At 38.4% G+C, this 26579-nt stretch overlaps 1 protein-coding gene across 2 annotated transcripts; it reads right to left on the bottom strand.

Annotated features, from left to right (window-relative positions):
* Positions 1-12842: 12842 nt before the first annotated feature.
* LOC139110662 (uncharacterized) lies at positions 12843-17924 on the bottom strand. 2 transcript variants are annotated; one of them, XM_070670591.1, is made up of 2 exons: positions 15527-17924; positions 12843-15435 (listed from the first exon to the last, which is right to left on the bottom strand). In XM_070670591.1, exon 2 carries the CDS (start codon positions 15048-15050, stop codon positions 13989-13991), a length of 1062 nt encoding a protein of 353 aa, XP_070526692.1. In that variant the 5' UTR covers positions 15051-15435; positions 15527-17924; the 3' UTR covers positions 12843-13988. The 2 variants fall into 2 exon arrangements, with proteins under 2 accessions (XP_070526692.1, XP_070526693.1); XM_070670592.1 differs by having other exon boundaries at positions 12862-15435.
* Between the last annotated feature and the right edge of the window lie 8655 nt (positions 17925-26579).

Raw genomic sequence — 26579 nt, 5'->3', positions numbered from 1 at the left:
AGCACCGAATCTACCTTCCCATTGTGTTATGAGCTTTATATCGACATGATTGCGTACATTTTCCATGGTTGTACCAAATACCGCATTGTTCATTAATTTATATAAATTCTTTTCAAAATTATTTGTTGCTGCAGTTCTAAATGTTGTGTTAAGAGGATCCTAAAGACAACCAAATCGTAAATTCGAAAAATTTTTTTTTTGGCTTAACGGAATTAAAAATCCTTTTACCCGATTAATGTACAGACGCTAATGCATTGGAGAATGGTCAGTTTTAAATAAAATATTGAAAAATTTTTTTCAAGTTTTGTAGTTTATATAAATAATTGTTTCATACACAAAATATGTACTATATGTATACAAATAGAGACTGTTCTCCAATGCATTCAATATCACAGAAGACAATAGCGTCTGTGAAATCTCGATTAAAAGCCTAAAAAAAAAGATTTTTCGAATTTACGATTTAGGCAATTATGCATATGTCAACATGTGCATTAGTGATGTCTCTTGGTAAAAATGTCACAAAGATTAGTTGCCACGTCTTTGAGTAGATGGCACTGTTAAAAAACATTCAGCGCGTTAACAACTACAACTCTAACCGAGTGTCTATAAAATTTTCATATTGTTTCTTGTGAAAGTGTACAAATTCATACAAAAGAAGAATGGATGAAAAACGGACTAAAAGGAAAAACGACACTTTTGGATGGAATATGAGCATGTAAGTGTAATTAATAATAAATTTATTATTTTCTTTTATATATAAAATAAATACATGTACCCCTTGCAGTGAGGATTTGGGGTACGTTATGCGGCTTACAAAAATTTTTCGAGGACGACGGTGACAGAAAAAAAATCATGGGAGTGCATGGAGTACAAGGACATTTCACGAAGCACGGCGGCATGAGACACAAGAGCGGCACAATATCGGAAAGATCGCTGGCGCCGACGGATAAAACGTTAATATTTCTGCAACAAATTATTGCGAGTAGCATTTTTATTTTAGCCTCTTGTCCCTCATTTCCGCGAAAGCTTGCTCGTGGAAGAGACAATAAACACATTCGTTTCCTGTGTACATAAGTCTTGCCCGTGTTGTAATAATCCATATTTTATATCGATATGTTAGAGTAAGAATGTAACGCACAAATCTAATAATATACCGCAACGGTTTTAGGCGAATATTATTTTCTAACCTATTGTGATCTATTCTATTGTAAAAGCGAATAAATACCCGTAATGATTAACTATCTATAAGAAAGTCTTAGTGGCGTTAGGACTCGATGCTGGATTAATGATCGGAAGTTCGTGGGTTCAAATCCCGCAACGTTAATTATTTTTTTTTGTAAATTTTTTTTTTTTTATTTGCATATGCAAATAACAACGACACCATAAATACATTGTTGATTGACGCAATGTGTAATACCGATGCATTTTGTGAATTATAAAATTCGACTAATTAGTTGAACAGATTTATGAAAACATATTCGACATAATGTTCAATTAATTAGTCGAATTTTATAATTCACAAAATGCATTGGTATTACACATTGCGTCAATCAACAATGTATTTATGGTGTCGTTGTTATTTGCATATGCAAAAAAAAAAAAAAAAAAAAAAAAAAAAAAAAAAAAAAAAAAAAAAAAAAAATTAACGTTACGGGACTTGAACCCCCGAACTTCCGATCATTAATCCAGCATCGAGTCCTAACGCCACTAGGACTTTCTTATAGATAGTTAATCATTACGGGTATTTATTCGCTTTTACAATAGAATAGATCACAATAGCTTAGAAAATAATATTCGCCGAAAACCGTTGCGGTATATTATTAGTTGTTAGATCTGTGCGTTACATTATTACTCTAACATATCAATATGGAATATAGAATATGGAATATTACAACACGGGCAAACTGAAGAAAACGGATTCACCGCGATATGATGCTTTAATGTTTCAAGCGTGCAGGCTCGTGTACACGAAAACAAATGTGTGTATGTGTGTATGTGTCTTCTCCACAAACAAGTTTTCACGGATAGGAGGGACACGAGGCTGGAAGACCTGCTCGGAATCATTTGTTGCAGAGATGTCGACACGACCAGGCCGCAAACAAAAGTATTATACATCATAATCAATAGTTTTAAATTATCTGTAGAGAGGAGAGAATAAGTGAGACACACAGAGAAAGAGAGAGAGAGAGAGAGAGAGAGAGAGAGAGAGAGAGAGAGAGAGAGAGAGAGAAAGAGAGAAACAGTGATTTACATTTTATTAACAAAAATGAATTTTTTTCCAGCCAAAAGCCTAGGCGCTACGCCATCGGCGAGACCAGCGTCGGCGTCGGTACCGGCGTCGACGTCGAGACCAGCGTCGGCGTCGGTACCAGCGTCGACGTCAAGACCAGCGTCGGCGTCGGTACCGGTGTCAACGTCGACACCAGCGTCGGCGTCGGTACCGGTGTCAACGTCGGCACCAGCTTCAGCGTCGGTACCGGTGTCGACGTCGGCACCAGTATCCCACCAGTTACGCACATGGGCGCAAGTCGCAGCGAAACCGACGCCTTTACCAAAATACACAGAGGTAATACTCCCCCCACCCGCCTCCGCCACCGGGTCCATCAGGAGCAGCACAATATATTCCGAGAGAATTTTCCAGAGAGAAACAGGTAACATTAAATTTTAAACGTTATTTCGTTTAACATTAATTTTTATTTAAATTTTTTCATGTATTTAATTTGTGAATTTTTTTTTTTTAGATATTGAAGAACGCTGTACGCAAGGCGATCCAAAAGGATCGCCGCAAGCGAAATTATGTTGCTCGTACGTCGTGCTGCTCGTCGGCGTCGGCGGGATATCCGATGTACTACGGACAGCACGTCCCGCAGCACCACGTCCCGCAGCACCACGTTCCGCAGCACCACGTCCCGCAGCACCACGTTCCGCAGCACCACGTCCCGCAGCATCACGCCCCCCACTCCCATGTCGTTTGTGCCCTCAGCGTGTCCCAATTATTTTAATTTGCCTTATTTTTATAGCGAGCCCCAACCGCACATCGCGGGGAGCAATTGTAATTTGTGTTCATATTATTAAAAAGAATCGTTCAATGTATTACAGTAGAATTATTTTCACTCCTGAACCTATGTACACATTCTTCACATATCCCGTCATCCGTTTCTTATTTCTTTCTTTTTTTTTTTTTTCTGTAACTTATATGTAGCATCATGCGTCAACATTTATTCTTATTTTGTTTCTTTTTCTTTTTTTTACTTTATGTGTAAAGACCTGACTAATAATTTTCTCAACGTGTATACAACGGTATGGAGTTCTTACTTAATGTAGTTTCAGAAAATACATATTTCGGCTTTGATATTTGTACGTTGTCTGATAATGTCTTACCAGTAAATTATGCATTATTCTGTGTCACTATACGTGTGTATTAACATATTTATCATTAACTTATTTTGATGTACTATATAAATTTCTATTTATTGGTAAGTAATTTACGTGCATGGTGACACAGAATAACGACTGTGGGCCGGTTGTTCCAACTTCCTGGCAGTTTTACCTGTCAGGTAATCTAATGTCTATCTTCATCTTTCTTTCTAAGTAGATAAAGATAGACATATGATTACCTGACAAGTAAGTCTGCCAGGAAGTTGGAACAACCGGCTCTGAATGTCTTACCAGTGAATTATGAATTATTCTGTGTCACTATACGAGTGTATTAACATATTAATCATTAACTTATTTTGATGTATTATATAAATTTTTATTTATTGGTAAGTGAAAAATTATTTGGGCGCGTGGATAAATTTTTATAATAAAAACTCTTTAATTCACAAACACTGGTTTATATTTGGTTTATATTTTACACACACTTAATCAAATAACATAAAAGAATATAGAACGGTATTTAAGGAGGTTTCAATATGTGACACGTCTGTACCCGACGACGACTCTTTTTCAAGTGAGGTAGTCCCGATATTAGTTTTATCTTTGAATCAGTAAAGGGGCTTCCCGGTCCTTTGTCTTAAGAGGTTTATTCCCTTTCTTATCTAGTTGACACAAAGTCACGTAGTGTTTCCGGTCTACTAGGAATTATTTATTTGTAAATTGATTCGGTCTTATTTAAAGTTAAATTTATAATTATTGTTTGAAGCGCATATATTTTAACATGTTTGAAGCGCATATATTTTAACAGTAAGTAATTTTCGTGCATGGTAACACAGAACGACTAATTCACTGGTAAGACATTCAGTCGATATTCTGTGTCACCATGCACGTAAATTACTTACCAATAAATAGAAATTTATATAGTACATCAAAATAAGTTAATGATAAATATGTTAATACACTCATTATGACTTTTTTGCAAAATTATTTGTTTAAACAATTTTGCAAAAAAGTCACTCATCGGAATCCAACGTAGAACGATGCTATGATGTTAAATAAAAAGAAATTATGCAAATCCGATACTTGGTTTTCGAGATATCCATTTGTTAATTAAGAAAAATTACAATATTGAAAAAAAAATTGTACCGTGTCACTCGCAGCGTCGTCCGACAATCGAATCCGATGAGTGACTTTTTTGCAAAATTATTTGTTTAAACATTTTTTTACACATTTATTTAAATAATTCTTCTTTGATGCCGTGTTAAAAACAACCGTAATACCGATGTTGTTAAGAAGAAATTATGAAAATCGCTTATTTCGTCTTCGAGCAATCTATTTGTTAATTAAACGAATTGTTTACATGATCGTGTCCCCGTACTTAATATATATCTGCTCTCTTCTATACCTAGATCTCGAACAAACACATGGACACGACTGTTGCTTTGTGTGCATGTGTTACCGAGGTAATTTGCATTCAATGTGTTTTCTTCGTATAACTTCTAATGAAATTTATTAACAAGATTTTAATCAATAATTAAAAATTATTTTTACCAAATTTTTTTACGAAATCTGTAATTGTACAATATTTAAAAAATTAACACACTGAACACAAGAACACTGAACATTACACTAGAACATTGAAACTATCGCACACATTTTATAACTTTGGCAATTGTTTTTTTTTTTCTTCCAACCCCAAATTAAAAAACACAATCTATTGTTTGTATGTACGTACACAAATGAATATTACAAAGATGTTTTATTTATTTCAGAGATACGTTCTCCATAATAACTGATTAAATATAACTGTTTATTCATTACGTTTGTGATATTTTTAGTAAACTACACGTCTGATGCGTCTAACTTGACGGTACAGACACAATATAAGTAAAATGTAATTTGACTGTATTGAGTACATATGTCTTATACGTCAAAATTACGTCTGATGCGTCTAACTTGACGGTACAGACACAATATAAGTAAAATGTAATTTGACTGTATTGAGTACATATGTCTTATACGTCAAAATTACGTCTGATGCGTCTAACTTGACGGTACAGACACAATACAAGTTAAATGTTATTTGACGGTACTAAGCACATATGTCTGATGCGTCTACATGATAACAATTATCGTCTGATGCGTTTTACTTGACGGTACAGCCAATTTTTGTGATAGATTTGACTACAAAAATCTGATGCACATAAAAGCAATAAAATAAACGTTAGATGCGCCAAATTTGACGACATTGTTGACGCTACATTTTCATATGTATTTAATGGAGATAAAAGAAATAAATACAACGTAAAACAATATATATTGAAAAAGAATTATTTGCTGTTTTGTAATTATTATAAATGTTAAAAAAAGCAATAGATTGTGTTACTTTACATTATAAATCATTTTGTTATTAATAAGAAGACGCAAACGCGTGCACACACACACACACACACACACACGCGCGCGCGCGCGCGCGCACGCCCGCACGCCCGCCCGCCCGCCCGCCCGCACGCACGCACGCACGCACGCACGCACACAAATGGACACTTAATCATAAAAAATAAATTTTTTTAATATTATACTTATGTCATTAAAAAAAATTATAATAATTATATTATTAAAATAAATATTTTTTTTAGGCGAAAGCTTATGATGGTGCTGAAGGAAGCAAAAGACTCCACGAAAAATGATTCATCAGAAGTTACACAACAATCATCAATGATACCACTGATAATCAATTCCGAAAGCCGCTCAGATACAAGTCTTGCCGTTAATAAAGCATCTAATAAAGGTAAATTAAGTGAATATAATAATGAAGATGACAAAAGTCATCTTACCATCAAAAAAGGCCTGGATATAAATACTGTCCAAAAACATGAGCCTGATGGTAACTATATTATAAACATGTCCCATTTTCTAAAAGAAATGCACAGGACATTTAATGAGCATGCGCGTGGAATAGAGTGCCTATTTAAAGACTGGCTACTCATAAATTCTCGTCGCTATGGCTTATTGACTGAATTTATGTTTCAATGTCAGATGTGTTATTTCAAAGCAAGTATTTGGTCAGAACCAAATAATTCAGACAATTTAGATATTAATTCAGCCATCGTAGCTGGTACTATTACTGCTGGAATTGGCTTTGCTCAGTTGCAAGAACTGCAAGCAGCCCAGAATATTTCTAGCATATCTGAACCAACTTATATAAAGTATAGAGAGTCGTTAGTTAATGACTTTCAAGAAACAGCCATGAAAAATATGAAAGAGTATGGCGAGGTTGAAAGAAATCTAGCTATTGAAAGAAACGACCTAATAAACGGTATTCCGTACATTACTGTTATAGCAGACGGTAGTTGGATGAAGAGATCGTATGGTAATACATATAATTCTGTGTCCGGTGTTGGGGCAATAATTGGCTACCACACGAGAAAAGTTTTATTTGTGGGTGTGCGCAATAAATTTTGTGCAATATGCGATATGGCTAAGCGTACAGCTACACACGTAAAAGCCCACAAATGTTACAAAAATTTTGACCAAAACGCAAGCTCTACAAGGATGGAGAGCGATGCTATTGCGGAAGGTTTTAATTGCAGTTTAGAAATGCATGGTTTGATATATAAAACTGTTATTGCGGATGGAGACAGCAGTGTATATCAAACTATTCTTGATAACGCACCGTACCAAAAGCAAATGGTGACGGTTAAAAAAATAGAATGCGTCAATCATTTGCTCCGCAATTTATGCAAAAAATTAAAAACTGTAACAGAAATAACTCAGCCACAAATGCGAAGACAGCGTGGCTTTGTACAAATTCGAAATATTGTTCAAAAAATATTTTAAATATTAGAAGAGAGGTAGAAAACCTCGCAACATTACGGCGAAAAGAATTAAAACCGCAGCATTGCAAGGCTATGGAGTTACAAAAAGATATAATTAACATTCCAAGTCATATTTTCGGTGAACACAAGCGATGCAAAGCACTTGGCCAAGAGTGCAAAATAAATGAAACAGAAAAAAATTATGTACCATATTTGAAAGTATATGGTTTGTATGAAAAAGTAGAAAGAGCTATTATATACATAAGCGGTTATTCCGACAGTTTGTTGTTGAACTGCACCAATAATCCTGCAGAATCATTTAATTCCATAATCTGTAAAGAGATTGGTGGTAAACGCATTAATTTCGGCAAACGAGGCTCTTATAATGCAAGAATTGCGGGAGCAGTTGTACAATTTAATACACAACAAGTGCTAACAGAAATACATCGAAACAAATGCGACAATGTTCCGCCCGTTATCGAGAAACTTGAAAACCGACGTAAAATTAAAATTGCAAAAACTAGAGAATACCGTCAAACTGTGGGAAGGCTTAAAAAAATTGAAAAAGAGCCAGGTACTGATGGTTATTATAATCCTCAATCAAAAAAACCAGACCTCCCGTTCGATGTTTTCGAACAACTTCGCGAACATCATGTTGAAGAGTTGTCCGAAAACGCCCAAAAGTGGCGGGAAATTGAAAGTGAAACCAGAAATCAAAATAAATCTGAATTATGGTTAGCACTTAAACGGAAAATGTGAACCGCGTCTAATTTTGGAACTGTATGTCGCATGAGACCGACAACATCTTGCGCAGGAACAGTGAAAACGATTTTATACCCTTCGTTTATAGACACCGCAGCCGTGAAATATGGGCTTGCTATGGAGGAAATAGCGAGAAAAGAATTGGCAACTAATCTGAAAAAAGAGGTGAAACCTTGCGGATTATTCATAGATACAAAAAATCCATGCTTGGGTGCCTCTCCAGATGGCCTTATTGACGACAATGGTGTCGTTGAAATTAAATGTCCTTTATCGGCTGAAAGTTTAACAGCAGAATCAGCGATAGAAACATTGCCCGCTTTAAAGGGTATATTTGATAAAAAAAATCCGAATGAAATAAACCAAAAATATAGATATTTTTATCAAATTCAAGGACAGTTGAACATAACGCAACGAGAATATTGCGTTTTTGCTATATGGACGCCAAAAAGTATGAAGATTACGTATGTAAACAGAGATCATGACTTTTGGGAAAACAAAATGCTCCCTTATTTAATACGCTTTTATTACGACTGTATGTTACCGAAAATTTTAAACAGTCGATATAACAGACATATGTCTATTCGAGATCCGGAATATATAACAGAAGCGAAAAAAGAAGCGGCTGTTAAACAGAGTAGTCGTAAAAGCATAAGGCAACACGCACAAGTTAAAAATACGATCAATAACGATCAAGAAACTTTGTCGTGTTTAAAAGCAAACATTGATACTAAAACGCTTGATTCATGTATGGATCAAGATGATGAATGTATATATATTAATACAATTACAAAACAAATTATATCTGAAGACGATAAGACAAGACGTAAAATAAATTTAGATAAAATTATTATTTCTGTTTCTGTTGTAAGAAAAAACGTCTTGTCCAACGACATGTTAAATGATGAATCGCTAGATTCATTTTTACGTGTTGTGAGAGAAAACTCTGACTTTGAAACTCAAAGTGTGCAGTATCAGTCGTATTCTGATATAATTGAAACTAGTCAGAGCAATAAAAGCTTGCAAATCATTGGTGGGAAAAGTAGTTGCCCCAAAATGTATAATAAATTAGAAGAAATTATGCACTGGCGGTGCATATTTTTTGATGGCGCCAAAATTCATGTATATGATAGTATGCTGAACTATACATATGACACTTTGGCTGCCAAAGAAAAGAATTATATACGTTTACGATATCCTACAATCAGGCAATGCGATATCATATTTGAAAATGTTGATATGCAACCTGATTACGAAAGTTGTGGTATATACGCAGCGGCTTTTGCCACAACGGTTGCTCTAGGAGATAATCCTTGCAAAATAAAATATTCCAAGAACGTATGGGCCATGAGAAATCATTTTATGAAAATAATACAGGACAATAAACTGATACCTTTCCCCATAACAAACTAGTAACATACATACAGTAAACTGCATTTTGCTACGTGTTACTTGATGTTATGAAAAAAAAGTGTAATAAATGAATCACTTTTTACGTTATTACCAAAATAATAGTAAAAGTCTATTCAGATGGTACTGATTTTTATCAGAGGCATACATCAGATATTGATCGTTATTAATAAAATAATACATGCATCTTTTCAGGTAATTGTACTGAAAATTAGAAGCGTCTCTTTTGACGGTACTAAATATTAAAATTATATGTAAAATTAAAACGGAGAGACGAAAATATAATTCTTGGTTGCGTTCTCACGAGACTGGGCGTTGGAGGGGCCCATTTTTCATTTTTCATATTTGAATTAAAAAAGTGAAATACTGGCACTTATTCTATTATTTAATTTGAGTCAAAATAAGTTGCCAATGTCAATTACAAGTGCAAAAATGATTGAAAGTAAATGCATGTCTATGTACGTATTTATATAGTTAGACGTACTGTTACGTTCTGTAACTCCACATCTCCTTTTTCCGACACATGGTTGATAAAGTAGATAATGAAAAGTATACCGAATGTATTGGTATCAAAGGAGAGGGTTCTAAGTTTCCAGAAAAATAATTTTAACCGACGGAATATCCTGAATCGCCAGATGTATAAATAAAAGAAGGAACCTGAAACAATTGTACAACAGATGCGGAATATAAAAATCGAAACGAAAGGATTTGTCAAAATATTCAATAAAGATTAATAGCTCGGAAAGATTTGGAATATCTTAAACTAACAATAAATGCCTGGCGGTACACAAAGGAAATTCGGGAAGAAAAACAATTTAGTAAAATCAAATTTCGCCGTGGATCTTAGGGATTAGAAAACGGAGGCAAGAAGCCTGTAATAATAAAAATGGGATACGCGGGCGGAAACTATAAAAGTCAGGGAGCAATTGCACGCTGCCGATAAAAAGAAGTTATCTAAACATTTTCGAATCTGTTATCTGGAAGCTTAGAAGGGTTAAAACCACGTAGAGGGGAGCTCATAAACATTTTCTCTTGGACCAATAGATATTGGGAACTCCTCACCAAAAATTAGAAACTAAGGGCGAAAACTTAGAAAATTAAGAAAACTGAGAGAAGGGCGACCAATAATTGTGAAGACGGAAAAGTGGAGGAATAAGCCTAACGAATAGAATTAAAATTTTGGATAAGACTAAGAATCTGGCGCTGGTCCTCCCCTTTTCCGAGCTTATAAAACCGAGCGCTTCGACGACGCTCGCTCTCATTCTCAATCCGAACTTCACATCATAGTTTTTTTTTACCATTGTTACCAGAGATTTTAAGAAAGTGTTGGTTTGTGCAACTTTGTGTGGGCAGAAATAAAGTGAGGATTCAAAGAGTCAGTCTACGGAACCTCAAGACAACAAGTAGTAAGTGAAATCATTTATTTTCTCCTAACCCTCCCCTAAAACCAGAAACGGTTCCATTAAATAGATTTTTCTTGCATTAAATTTGAATAAATAAAAATAAAATGAAAATTGAGGGAATGGTCAGGGTGCCGTTCACGCTTTATAATTTCGCTATCTCTCTCTCAAATCCGCCTGTTTTCTTGGGTGCCTCGACCTGCCTAGCGGGCTTCCTTTTGTCGGGGGTTGCGATATGCCGCCAATAAATGGTGACTATCAAAACCTTGACTTGAGTAAGGCCCCATTTGGCTAGAGGAACCAAGGAGACTTAGGGTGACGACGGAGAGATCCGAAAGGAGTTGTGAGACGTGATGCCCAGGCATATTTTCCTCTCCATAATTCATTTACTAACTTAATTCATTAAAATGAAATCCTTTTAGTGGAATCATCGAATTTAAGAACACTCAAGAAAAGCCGGGCTCGCCGTAATCGGCAAATACGGAATTTGAGGAACCTGATTCAGAGTTTCTTTATCCAATATTTATTCGCGGCGGCGCCAGGGGAGATAAGAACCGACCCTCTCCGAAGAAGAGGAGAGAGGTCGTGGTCGCCTCAACCCCCAGCTCCCCCGACTTCACCGGCTCCCGAAGAAGTTTCCCAGAACGTTGAGATATCCAGGGAACTTTCCCCTTCTCCGAATCCGCCGAGCACAAGCGGCAACGCGACCGAACCTGAGCCTGATTCGGAGCAGTTCCGCCCTACGACTCCTTCCTATTCTCCGGACATTTCGATTCATTCTCCAGGAGCTGCACCTAGAGTATGCTCCTCTCCTATTCCGTCCCCGATACCTCATCCTGGGGAGCCTGAGGAGGTCGACTCCTTTGCTGACGACGATACTGTCTTTTGGCAAGAGTCTGACGGCCCAGAGCCTTCCCCCTCCCCCGCCCCGAGTGTGGAGTTCCTCGACGGGCAAGAGGAACCTAGAGCGATCGTAGATCCTCTCCTCGAGCTCCTCCGGAGGACTTGCTCTCTGTGGACGGATCCCGTCCCTGAAAGGGCCTTTACAATAGGCCCTGATTCCTTCGATCCTGAGGAGATCAGGAGAGAGGCCAGTAGGGCATCTCCTGATCAGAACGTCCTCATATTTTATCCCGAGGTGGAACACCCTTTCTTAGCTCCGGTCAGGCTGATTGATCGAGTATTTCCGAGATCGTCAGCTAAGATCTCGGAAATAATTGAAATCGATCTCGATTAATTATTATTATTATAGAATTTTTGTGTTATTTCCCGCGTAATTTGTTAATAAAAAAAAATGTTTTAATTTTAATTTAGTATATTTAATTAAATTTTAATCAGTTTATAACTTCTTGTTTTATTATTAATACTATTAAAATTATATTCCACCATCTCTATTTCGCTTCACTCAGAAGAATAAAAATGTTAAAATTAAATCTTATTAAAATCTGAGTACTGAAATTTTCTTTTTAATGAACCTTTGAGCTCCATTTATTGCGAAAAACACCTCCGGTTCTTTCCCTGGGAACAAGAAGTAAAATTCTTTCTTTCAAAAGAACAAAAATCGCGCTAACTCAAATCTTTTGTCGTTCAAATACATTCCTAGCGCTTAATACGCGTGGCGTTGTCTCCCACCCGTCACGCAAGAATTGGTAGTTGCGTCTCTCTCTCTCTACCCTTTACCTGCTCTCAAACCATTTCCTTAATCATTGAGAAGCGGTAATCCTTCTACTAGAATTATTTCTAAACCTGACGTAACAGTACATAATTATTTTATATTTTACTTGTACATCTATGCACGTATGTACATGAACACGATTTCAACCAATGGGAGTTGATCGAAAATCGTAAAGTGACGCTCTAAACTCGATCGCTTTTACATCGTCGCCGGTTCCTTCACCAAGTTCAGAGACAACTCGAGTGAAAACCCGTCGAAAAAAGAAACTGCTACAAACTCGCGAGTGCAAAGTTCGTATTGCGGTTGAAACGCACGGAGTTTCCGACAGTTCCGACGTGATGTTCATCGCAATAATTATTTTCGAGTCAGTGAACGTTCAGTACGCGTAAATGTAAAGTGCGTGTTCGACGTATCGCGGGTCACTTTATTCGCCGTCCGTTTTGAGCTCCCGATGTCCGCTGTTTTCGCCGACGGGAGTTGATCGGAAACCGCAACGCGACGCTCTGAACTTGATCGTTATTCATCATCGCCGGTTCCTTCATCGAATTCAGAGACGACACGAGTAAAGACCCGTTGAAAGAAAAATAGTGCAACGAGTATCGGGAGTACGAGGGTTATGTTGCTTGTTGCTGTCAAAATGCCCAGAGCTTCCGACGTGAGGTTTGCCGCGATCATTGAGTCAGTGAATATAACAAGAATCAGAAGCATGTAATACGATGGTACTGATTCTAAGAAACATCAGAAGCATCTGTTTAGATGGTACTGAATGTAACAAGAATCAGAAGCATCTGTTTATACGGTACTGATTCTAAGAAAAATCAGAAGCATTTCTTTAAATGGTACTGAATGTTACAAGAATCAAAAGCATGTAATACGATGGTACTGATTCTAAGAAACATCAGAAGCATCTTTTTAGATGGTACTGAATGTAACAAGAATCAGAAGCATCTGTTTATACGGTACTGATTCTAAGAAAAATCAGAAGCATTTCTTTAAATGGTACTGAATGTTACAAGAATCAAAAGCATTAGTATGATAGTACCGATTTTAACAAGAATCAAAAGCATCTGTTATGATGGTACTAATTCTAAAAAAATCAGAAGCATCTAATGCTTTATACGCTTGTACATTTATGTATGTTCACCCTGTATGTGGTAATAGTATAATTACAAATGTTGATATTACCGACTCTGTTGATAATACCAACATTTGTAATTCCTTTATTATTATCCCCGTTTGAGTTCGCGATTCACTTTAGGATCCCCTTAAGCTCAATATATGCGCGAAGCCATGACGATTGTTTAAATTTTAATACGCGATGTATTTTTGTAACGCGAAGATCATAACGCATACATTGCTGCACGTTGCGATAATGAATGATGTAACGTTTTTTATCGCTCAACGTTGCAAGGAGCTTCTCCTGCCGTTTACCGGGTGGCTTATCGCGTGTTGGACAAAACGGTAGGTCAGTGTGCGCATTATGTAAACCTTGAGGATATTCTAAGTCGACCTCGAGAATATAACCAACGGGTAAATCAAGCGGTACGCTCAGTAATCAAAATTACTAGCGTTATCAATCCATTGAAAATCTGCGTAGGGCAATGGCTGGCACATCGCCCAACCATACAAATTATTAACATCATAGTATATCAAATACGATGATGGTTTTGATTGATCATACGACTGCGTGTACTTGTTGTTGGCGTGTGCATATCGATTTGAACATTGACTTAAGCCACCTCGAATATCGCGTTCAACGAACATAACCATATCAATATCTGTAAAAAGTTCAAATGTAATGCCTGTATGTTTCAGCATTGCATCCCACGTAAAACCAGGTAATGTATAATAATACGCTTGGTCAAGCCCATAACTCGTTATACAACTATCTCTAAAATTTTCAAATATATCGGCCAACAACAATACATCAGTTTTTAAATACAGATTACTGTACTCTCCGAGCGATTGAATAGAGAACCGACACCAGATATCAACGGCGTGTGCGTAATCGCTTTCAGATACGGTTTCACCCGTCAATGAACTATAAAATTTTTCACGTGATGGTAAGCATGAGTCGTCCAACCTTTCGATACAGTCAACATATTCATATGGAAAAACGCCTTTGCGTGTTAACAGATTAAAAGTTTCCATCGATAAGTTATGAAATTCACGTCGCGAAATTCGCAGTTTATCAGTATTAAGAAAGGATGCTAATTTATTGAGACTCGTATTTAAAAATTTAAATGAATCAATAAAACGTAACTTTATACAATCATTTTTATCATCTGTAGTACTTTTAACATTTTTTGTAAATGATATATATTTTTCTTTTGTTAGAGGAAGCAACTCTATCGCTCCATCGTACGCTGTTGCAATTTCTTTAATTATAAAATGTGCATCATAACCTGATAAATTATGAAACACGATAGGAATGTAATTTGAATCCATAAAATTTAAGTTACAATTTGAATGTGCAGAGCCTTTGTATCGACCGGTTAAATGACAATGATCGCGTACTCGCGTATCACCGGATGCGAACGGCTTTTCGCATATATGACAGTGTGTTGCTTTATTAAATTTTTCCCACTCGTCTCGTGTGAAATCTGTCATAGGTACAGCGTTTGATTATAATGTCTTTACATCATGCGCTAGGACTCTTAGTTCCTCGGTGAACCGTGCAATACAGTTATTATCACGACGAAACCGATACCACGATAACGTTTCATCGTATGAGCAGCACACATAGTACCCTATGCTAAATGCCTTGTGATGCTGATAGGCATGTGTAGATGTTGTTGAATCATCATTCACCTTTTCCAACGTGCATTTGAGATCGGCGTAGACTATAAATGGAACTCGTTCCTTCCTTCTGTAGTTGCCAAAAGTTAGCCATTTCTCATTATCGGTGAGCAATTTGATAGCACATTCGTTGATATTCATGCACTCGACGCTATGTTTCTCCATCCTGTCACTCGAACTGAAGTATTGTAGACAGCTAAAAAAAACATATGTCTTTAAAAAATTTAATTCAATATAAATTATTATTATTATTATTATTATTATTACTTATATAAATATATATTTACCGATCACAAAAATATTTTCTGTTCTTCGTTTTATTCAGTTGTATGCTTAAGAGGCGAGAAAGATTTTTTATCAGCGCAAAATGTCCCGCATCAGCATTGTCATGTTGCACGTACAGCATATGAATGTGTCTCTCTTTCTTCACATCGGTGAGTCGTATTGGCAGAATTTTCTGTTCTTCAATTCCATATACGTTGATTAAAATGTTGTTGAGTTGTTCAAACTTTTTAATTTGTTTCAATGTTACTGGAAACTCTATACCTTCTAGATTTAATACTGTAGAATAATATGGATATGACAATTCTCGTTCCATGTGTCTTTCAGCTGGATGTAAAACAGCAACAATTGACCATGTAAAACATGCATTATCCGTTGATTGAACATTTATTATCGCTTTTTTCATTTTAATTTTGTGCGGTAATTAAATATAACATCCCGCATGCAATGGATTATATTTATTAATATTTATAATCATATTATGTATATGCGATAACGCCCAGCCGCTATCTCGTTCTTGAAACTCATCCAGCGAAGCAAGAATAGACTGCATGACACGCGACTCATACCACTCTTCTAAATCAGATGTGCTAAAAAATTCACTGTTTCTCGTGTGCACGCTTTTGTTCGTAGTTTTATCACCTGATACAAATTCACCATTAAAAACTGCATTTACTTTTACATTATGATGCTTGCGCATAACATAACGCACATGTTCAAGCACGATTTTTCCAGCATCTTCTAAGAACTGTCGAGGCTCCATATGTTTCACATTGATAACAGCACCAGTCACTATACGATTTTCAAAAGCAGAATCGATTTCGCGCCATTAAAGTTCAGCTTCTTGTCCACTATATCCAGCACCCGCATGAATAAATCGTTGCCGTGTTACATGTTTTAAATTTTCACATCGTGCGATACTAGTAATCAATGATTGTTGTGCGCCAATTGATAACCGCGCTCTTTTATTTCGCCCGTGTTCTTCCAACGACTCGATATACTCGCAACACCGTTGCTCCCATATGTTAAATTCTTTGTGTGAAGTCAATCGTACAGCTTGCTAAAACAACTCTCGCTCTCTAGGATCCATACTGCTTTTATGATTCCAACAGGAATACTAAAATCTCGCGCATATGTTCTGCGACTCTTATACTGCAGTATTTGGTCAACGTTTTCATTTTCATATCTCGAACGTGACGCATATGCATCTCAAAAACGATTCACCACGTGTGCCATGACAATTATGGATTTTTATATGTTTCTTATAAGAGCGCGTTGTTCTCTCGACAATGCCGTGTTGATAGAGATATCTTTACCGTATACTCGTATTAACACGCGCCTTTGATCTCATCTTGAGAACTGACATGTGTTATTGATATCATATGTAACTACTTCGACAGCGCGATCTCATCTCGAAAACAAGAATTTGTCATAGTCTGTTATGACAAATCTAAGATTTTACCTTTTTAGTACGCGTTGTGAGTTTAAATGTCTGAGCTTTCAGCGTACATCTGTGACAATGAATATCAATGTTTTTACATTTTAGCACGTACTGAATCTCTCAATTTCACATCTATATCGCTGTAATCTCATTCTCAAGAAACAGATACATTGTAGTCTGTTATGGTAAATCTAAAATTTTACCTCTTTAGCATTTGGCGGGAGTTTATTGCCCTCAATGCACAATTGTGACAATGAATATCAATGTTTTTACATTTTAGCACGTACTGAATCTCTCAGTTTCACATCTATATCGCTTTAATCTCACTCTTGAAAAACAGATACATCGTAGCCTGTTATGACAAATCAAAAATTTTACCTCTTTAGCATTTGGCGGGAGTTCATTGCCTGCGCTCTCAGCGTACATCTGTGGTAATAAATATCAATGTTTTACATTTGAGCACGTACTAAATCTCTCAGTTTCATATATATCGCTGTAATCTCATTCTTGAGAAACAGATACATCGTAGCCTGTTATAATAAATCTAAAATTTTACCTCTTTAGTGTTACGTCTCCGACTCCGCGTCTCTTTTTTTCGACATATATTGAAATTTTAGTTAAGGGGAAGGTAGACCGTAGTCCATTGTAACACAAAAAAAAGGAACTTCAGAGCCTTTCAGAAGATAATTCATAAGACGTCAACATATTCCGGGACAATTTGTTGCGTGAAAGCATAAAAAACATGCAACAAATTGTAAACGGGCGCCAACGAAAAGTCAGACAAAGAATTTGTCTAGACATAATACAAAAAATCAAAACCTAAGGGGTTCATAAATATTTCAACTTTGATAACCTGTCGGTCACAGGAAAAGAAAAAATAACTTTTTCTTAAAATTGTAATTGCGTATAGATCCTGAGCTTTAGAAAAACCAAGGGCGCGAGAGGCCCGTAATTACCGGAGTATGTGGTGCAGACAAAGGCAATAAAGTCAGGTAACCATACGTCATATGGAAGGTAAAAGTTTCCCCACCATCCCTCGATGGAAACGATAGTAAAATTCTGGAAGGCTCGGAAGGGATAACTCGTTGAAGCGGGGGTGCTTCGTAGGCATATTATTTTCTTAAAACCAATGGATTTCGGGAACTCCTCACCAGAATTTAGAAACTAAGGGCGAAAACTTAAAAGTTTAAGAAATAGAGAAGGGATGAAATGCGAATGCCCAATAATTTTGAGATAGGAAAAGTGGAGGAACAAGCTCTGCAAATGAAAGATTAGAATTTCGGAAAAGTGAAAATTCGGGAAGAGTCCTCCCCTTTTCCGAGCTTATAAAATCTTGTACTTTGGCGGAGCACGCTCTCTTGCATCTCAGCTACAGCCGATACAGTTTATTTGAAATTGACGTGAGTGTCAGACAGTGCAAGACGAAGCATCTAGTGCAGAAGAAGCATTTAGAAGATCGCCTGAAAAGTAAGTCTCAACGTTTCATAATGTATTCCCGCGAAATTCGATTCCACTAAATGTATTTTCTAAACCAATTGTTTCCTAAGTATAATCAAAGAGAGAAGGAAATGTCTGAGTCGAGGTTCCGCGGTTTTGATTCTGTTCGGTTGTTCCTGTGATCTGTTAAATGTGTGAGAATGCCTGCTTCCGGATATTGGCCAGGATACGCTGTCGAATAACCAGCAATTTTCAATGGTTTACGCCGCGAAATACTGTTGGAAGTTTGGCGACTGTCCACGGCTAAAGAATCGGCAAGCGATTCTCGCCAAAAATAGATTACGTGGATTCACTCATGGACGTGTCGAGGCCTTCGGAAATCGTCGGTGACGAATGTCCTTCGCTCCATTCTTTGTTAAACCTTGCAAATTTCTGTTGAATCAAATTAAAAATAAAATTATAAATTTTAGTGGAATCTTTTAATAAGAAAACTCTCAAGAAAAGCCGAGCGCGAAGGAATAAACAGATCAAGAATCTAAGGGAGCTGGTCCGCCGCTTCTTTATCCAGTACTTGCTCGCGGCGGCACCAAGCGAAGAGGTGTTCGTTTCTCCTGCGCGCAACGAAGAGAGACCGTGGTCCCCTCGTCCGGGCCCTCCGCCACCGTCACCTGTCCACGGAGACCCGGAACCCTTGTACGGATATATCCCGCAAGAGGAGATCCCAAGCGTCCCATGCGAAAATTCGGCCGCCGATATCAACCTCTCGAGCCAGTCCACGGAGCCGGGATCGGAACAATTCCGCCCCACGACTCCATCGTACACTTCGAATTCGTCCCTCATCTCCGAACCACGTTTTCCCGGAGGTGAGCCAAGAGCCTGTTCCTCTCCTCTCTCACCACCTCTTTTTCCGTTTGAACTTGAGGAAGCCGACTCTCTGGGCGAAGATGAATCCATCTTTCTCCCAGAAGTAGACTTCCCCGATCAACCTCCATCTCCCGTCCCGAGTATCGAGGTTCTCGAGGAGCATCCGGAACCGAGAGAGGTTATAGACCCTCTCCTGGAGCTCCTATTCAGGCCCTGTACTCCGTGGACAGATCCTGTTCCGGAAAGGGCCTTCTCTATCGGCCCTAACCACTTTGAGCCGGAAGAGATCAGGAGGCAGGCAGCTCGGTCTGCTCCTGATTCTCATTTCTTTATTTATTATCCCGGGGTGGAATTTCCTTTCCTGGCCCCGATGCGACTTATCGATCTAGTATTTCCGAGATTCACAGCGAGGGTGGTGGAAATAGATGAAATTACCTTGGACTAACTCATACAAATACACACACGCACACACACACACATACACATTTTGTAAATACTCTCTCGTTTTCCGAAATGCTAAATTTATACTTATTCATCCGGTTACACCCTTTTTCATATTATTTAATTTTTACTGTAAAAACATTGACGTTATTTTTATATTTAAAACGATCTGATTAAATTTTCTAAATTGTCACTCTGTCATTTATCGATCAATTTTTATTTTGTAATTCAAATCGTTATACTTAGAATTAAAATTGTTATTTTTGCGTTATTGAAATCATGATTTAATTATTTTATTATTACCCTGAATTATCCTACTTAAGCGAACAATCACGCCTGGTTCTATCCCAGAGAATAAGGATTCATTTCCTTTCTCTAAAAAGGAACCACTTACGCGCTCAATCGGAATCCGAGATATTAAAATAAATAATCTGCGCCTAAAATTGTGAAGATTCGAATCTCGAATCTCACGTAAATTCGGTGGTACGTCACTTTTCTACCTTACCGTCAAATTCCATTCCCGAGGATTCCTTCCAATTAATTAATTAAATAAAATTAACCTTCTTGACGTAACATTAGCATTTGGCGGGAGTTTATTGTCCACGCCTTCAATGCACATCTGTGGTATTGAATATCAATGTTTTACATTTTAGCACGCGTTAAATGATCAAGAGACGCGGTAGTGTCTCGCGTCAAGTGGATGAACTGTCTTGACTACCGCTATCTTTTACGCGAAAAATCGTACTGGTACCATTTGATGTATTTTTTTTTTCTATTTTACGTTTATCCGATTTTTTTTTATGTTTATTCGATAGATCATGGTCGACTTTATTAATAAATATATTTTTTTTTCTTTTACGCGTTTACGAGATATTTCATTTTGAAAATTGTTTGGGCTGATTTTTTAATGTTATGGTCATCGTCGAATTTGTACTTTTCTATTTTTTGCCAATAGATGGAGCTAGTTTATATAATCAATAAATCAATAATTTCATAAAATTAATATTTTATATTCAAAAATTAATATTAAAAAAAATTTTTTTTTTATTAGATGGTGAGAGAGAGAGAGAGAGAGAGAGAGAGAGAGAGAGAGAGAGAGAGAGAGAGAGAGAGAGGGAGAGAGGGAGAGATGGAGAGAGGGAGAGAGGAAGAGAGGGAGAGAGGGAGAGAGGGAGAGAGGAAGAGAGGGAGAGAGGGAGAGAGGGAAAGAGGAAGAGAGGGAGAGAGGGAAAGAGGGAGAGAGGGAGAGATAGAGAGAGGGAGAGAGGAAGAGAGGGAGAGAGGGAGAGGGGGAGAGAGGGAGCTTTTTAATATCTTAAAAAATCAATATTTAATAATTTAAAATTAATATTTATTTTTAACTTTTTTTTAATTAATAGATGGTGTGAGAGATTGAGAGAGAGAGAAAGATGGAGTGAGCGAGTGAGAGAGAGCGAAAGAGAGGGAGATATTATAATTAATAATTAATAATTTTTTTTTAATAGATGGTGTGTGTGTGTGTGTGTGTGTGTGTGTGTGTGTGTGTGTGTGTGTGTGTGTGTGTGTGTGTGTGTGTGTGTGTGTGTGTGTGTGTGTGTGTGTGTGTGTGTGTGTGTGTGTGTGTGTGTGTGTGTGTGTGTGTGTGTGTGTGTGTGTGTGTGTGTGTGTCAAAAAATCAATATATTGATTTTTTGACACACACACACTCCCTCTTCAAAAATAATATTTTTTTAAACTTTTTTTTAATAAATGGTGAGAGATAGATTGCGAGATAGATTGAGAGAGAGAGGGGAGAGAGAGAGAGAGAGAGAGAGAGAGAGAATTTTTAAAAAAAAAGATAATATTAAAATAAAAAAAAAGTGATATATATAAAAAAAACTTTTTTTAAAAAAAGAAGAAAAAACGTCGAGTGAACGAACTGAATGACAAAGAAAATTAAAAAAAAAAAAAAAAGAGATAATATCAGAAAAAAACGTCAAGTAAGAAAATGAATAATTACAAAATTAAAAAAAAAAAGTTTAAAAAAAAACTTGACGCTGCGTTCAAAATATTTTAAATAAAAAAAGAAAAAAAAAAGTCAACGAAAAGTTTTTTTTAAACTTTTTATTTCTTACATTTTGTAATTATTCATTGTTTTACTTGACGTTTTTTTCTGATATCATTTCTTTTTTTTTTTTTTTTAATTTTCTTTGTCATTCAGTTCGTTCACTTGACGTTTTTTTTCTTTTTTTTAAAAAAAGTTTTTTTTATATATTACATTTTACCACGTGTTTGATAATCGTGCTGTGATATTGTGGAGGGCTCTTACGTTCACATTTATGACGTCGCAATCTCACCCCGAGAAAAGATGTTTTCATATAAGGTATTGCGATTTGTAAAAGCCCCCGCTACTTACAAAATTTATACTATGCTCAGTGGTGGGAGTAGTATAAATACATTAGGTCTCTTTATTAATTCTATTAGATGATTTTAAACCATTAAACTTTCATTGCGACTATAATGGAGTGGTCTGATGAATCTTCGTCTTCATCTGTTGAAGTGGTACTTGAAGCATCGTCAGAGTCCGACGCCTCCCCATTGCCTAACGATAGTAATTACGCGAGTGACCAAAGTGACGATCTGACAATTCATATTTCCCGAGAATTGGATTCAGCGCATATTCGAGCACTTACTTCGAGCACGAAGCATTGCATGATATATGTGTATTATTGTACACCTAGTGCAGCTATTGCCGTTTGCACGGAGTGTATGATCGCATTTTCTGATTTGGGAGGACCTATGACTTATTCATGGACATGAGATCAATTCACACAACGCGTTATACAGGGTGTTTGAAATAAGGTTTCCTTCCCGGTAACTGTAGATAGATATCGGAAATCAGTCAGATATCATTTAGTGAAATTCGTAACCGTTACCGAGTAAGAAATTACTGAATTTTGACGAATTAGCGCGGAGCACATAATAAGTCGGGCGCGGCAGGTGAGAGCGGGTAGGCCTTAGGGAGAGAACGGGGGTGAAACGCCGCGCGACAATTGTCTATCACACCACGCGTTGACTCCTCCCACCCCCACCCCACACCGTCGCGCGGCGTTTCACCCCCGTTCTCTCCCTAAGGCCCACCCGCTCTCACCTGCCGCGCCCGACTTATTATGTGCTCCGCGCTAATTCGTCAAAATTCAGTAATTTCTTACTCGGTAACGGTTACGAATTTCACTAAATGATATCTGACTTTTCGATTTGTATTCCCGATATCTATCTACAGTTACCGGGAAGGAAACCTTATTTCAAACACCCTGTATAGCAGATCGTGCTCCAATTGCAATAAACCAATGTATTTAATATTTCCGTGCAACATATGTCCTGTTTGCACTGTTTCACAATAAAAACTGTGCTTGTGATATACAAAAAACTATGGATTCTTTACCAAATGAGGACAATTCGTTTTATAGATGTAGCGATGAGGATGATGAAGCTGACGAACTTTTCAAAGTGATAAATACAAACTTTACACAGCTTAAACCTCAAGGATCCATCAATCGTTTTCTACGAAATCGTGAACTAGGTGTCCGCGGTACCTGTGAACCGATTGTGAGACGATCTTCGATTGATATGCATCACAGTTATCGTGAGTGGCCGCAGCATATAGTGAAACGCAAACTTTGTTCTCTTCGCGGCATACGTGATAATGTTTCGGATTTCTTCGAGTCATCGAAATTACGAAGATTTCTACAATCGGGTCGATTTGATGACTTAGCGATTAATCAAAGAGCCGCGTTACGACATAGACTTTGCTCCGTTGACGATCTAATACTTGGTCTAAAACTTGCTATTCAACGTTGTATCGGCCGCAAAATGGACTTGCCTCCATATATAAGTTACTATCATCCAGTGAACTGTTATATGTGGTGTGACGTGGCGGCTTTGGCTGCTTCGTCGCAGCTCCCCGCGGCCGTCACAAACGCAGCGGCGTTAGACGAACCGCAATAGCGTAGAAAGCGGAGGGAGGTGCGGGAATCTCCGGAAGGTTCGTGTTTGGTTTTAAGGCGGTAATTAACGATCGCGATGCTGGATTTTGTTGTTACCGTATGTTGCCGAGATTGCCGACTGTCCTTGCCGCGAGAGGAGCGGGCCATAGGCAGAGGCGCAAACTTGCGGAAGAAGGGGTGACCGGATACGGGCCCGGATGGGAGGCCACCCATCCCTAGAACCGTGGAGGAGGCTTGTCGCCTACACGTTTCAACGCCGAAAACCACCTGCGGGAGAATTATTGCGGCAACGGACTATCCGAAACCCGCGCCAACCGGCTAGTACCGATAGAGCTCTGTGAGGGCAGCGGCTTACGCGGGAAATCGGCAACGAAGCGCGGAAAAATCCGCGAGGCGCGAGAGTGGGGATACGCCGGGCCTCGTGCCGAAAATTCGCGCGGTCCTCGCTCTCTTCCGTGTAGACCGGCGTACTAAGCGGGCGATAGACGAGACACCCCGAGCGATAGAGAGAGTTAGCGACCGAGTGAGATCGAGAGCGAGCGAGAGAGAACGACGGAGCGAGAGAACCTGCGGGAGCGAGCGAGGACGAGACCGAGGGGAGATCGCAAGAAGCCCAGGCGAAATTTCATCGGTGAGATCTTCCACCCGCACTGCGGAATTGTTATATTGTACGGCCCACTGCCTCCCGGGGAGACCGACGCGGCTTTAGACGATACCCGGCCACGTAGAACGGGCACGCGGGCCCGTTAGTTTTTCTCGGTGGATCTTTGTCGCGAGGCAAGGACGTAGCGTTAGAGGGTGGCCGTCGACGGGCGTTTAAAGGCCGGTGTCTGGACCCCGCGAAAAACACCGGGACGGTTTGTGCGCGCTAAGAGATTCTAGCGGTTGTAAAGCATTCGTAGGTCGGGTCCGCACGGAGAGCCCTCGGCCGCGACCGAGGCCGGGAAAAATCTACCGCGATTTCGTTAACGACAGGCGAGCTTTCGCGTATATTCTTTCGTGTCGTGGTGTCCCGTGGAGGCACGTCGCGTGCGAGGGAGACGCGTGGCCGGCAACCAAAATAGTCAGGGCCGACGCGAGAGATTGGGAGAACAAGGTTCACGGGGGACCCTCGTGGCAATCTAACAGAGGTTCGAACTAAAGCCTCGATCTAGGTGATCGCACATAGATCGAGCCCGCGTACGATTATGAAAATTTTGTTATTTTTTTTGTTACTCGTCATATTTGTCTCGTTCCGTTGAGTGTTAATAAACGGACTGAAAATTGTATTCGCTTTGTTCGCGTATCTATTATGTTGTGCTGTCGTTTCCGTTGGTCCGAGAAATTCCGTCTGTGATACCCCGCCCCTCTCCGTTCGGATAAGCTAGCCCCCGCGCGTGACGGCGGTTCGAGTTCGGTATTAATTGTCGAGGAACGGATAACCGATCCGGGATACAAATCGGCGCGGCTGAGCCCGTGCCTGGCGCCCAAAATTGTATTCGTGTGAGATCCCGCCGTCCCGCGCCGGAATACGGCCGAGGCACCGCGACCCTTCCTCCCTCCCTACCCCTCGTGTCACGACGGTGCACGGATTTTCGTCCGTGCACGGCCGTCTCTTTTTGATCGCGACTCTCTCCCTCGCGGACGAGGGAAGAAATCGTGACAGTGGGTGGATACATTTCTGGATCGATATCAAATGCTTGATCCTTGCTTCACCATAAACATTTCACTTGGTAATGGGTTGTGTGGTAAAATTTTTTTATGCAATTCAAACCATTGGACTTTTGCGCGAAATTTATCTGACAACTGTGATGCTGTTACCGCGCTTTAATTGCTACGTCGCACATGCACCCATGATCAGGTTGCATGTAATATATGTGTGGACAGCCTCAACGATACTGAGGAAGAGATGACCTCAGTTAATGACATTTTTTTTTTAAATTAGTGACGCATATAACTGTGGTGGGAATTTTAGTATAAAAGTCGCATATTCTCGACGTGTCGTTATCAGTTTGCGAACTTTCATGCACGAACTCTATTGTCTCGAAGATACTGCTGCAACCATGAATTTTTACACTCCAGTACCAAGCACGTTGGCCGGGAACATGAAGTAAGTATTGTATATTGTATTGTGATAAAAAAATCTGTTTTTTTCTTTTATTTATTTATTGTATTTTCTATTTAGTTTGGCCACACCGCAGTATACGCACCGTATTCTGGGGAGGAGATTTGCTTTAACGCCTACTGCATACAAGTATTTGGACATTGGTATCAACGCTGGACTTGTATCACATGTGGAATTACTTCTTGGCGATACCAAGGGAAATACTATGCTGCTACCGCATGCTACATGGACAGCGTTGATGGAAAAACGTGAGGCCGTTAAGCTCTTTGTTCAACAACCGTCTGCGGCACCACCACTGTTCATTCGCAATTTAACTTTAACAATTGTAAATATTACTACTAGTGACACTATAATCAAATTATCGTTAGGAGATATACATTTATATATAAAACAGCAAACTGTATTATTTCTATTTGACATTAATCATTGCGTTGAGCATGTTTATTTCTCTCTTTCACAAACTGTAGACGCTGTTAGTGAAACATTTAAATATTTTGTATCTAGTTTACGACGCGATGCTATTACCAATAAAGGTGATGCGATTAAATTGTTATATGACATTTATGATAAAAATGTGCTCATTGATTGTGAACTCATTACGTTTGTTATCGATCGTATTGTTTTTGAGGCGTCAAATACTGTATTTTGTCATTAATTTCATTAAAAATGTATATGTTACATACTTTACTTTTGTTATAATTTATTTCATCTTGCTCTTATCTTCCGAGAAGCCACGGGCTTTTATAGTTGCTATCAGTACGTGATTAATAAAAAAAATCTTACGTTGCGTTCTCGGGATGCTCGTT

The sequence above is a fragment of the Cardiocondyla obscurior genome, linkage group LG21 (genome assembly GCF_019399895.1).
Source record: "Cardiocondyla obscurior isolate alpha-2009 linkage group LG21, Cobs3.1, whole genome shotgun sequence".
NCBI lineage: Eukaryota > Metazoa > Arthropoda > Insecta > Hymenoptera > Formicidae > Cardiocondyla > Cardiocondyla obscurior.
This window is presented reverse-complemented; position numbering and strand designations above follow the sequence as displayed.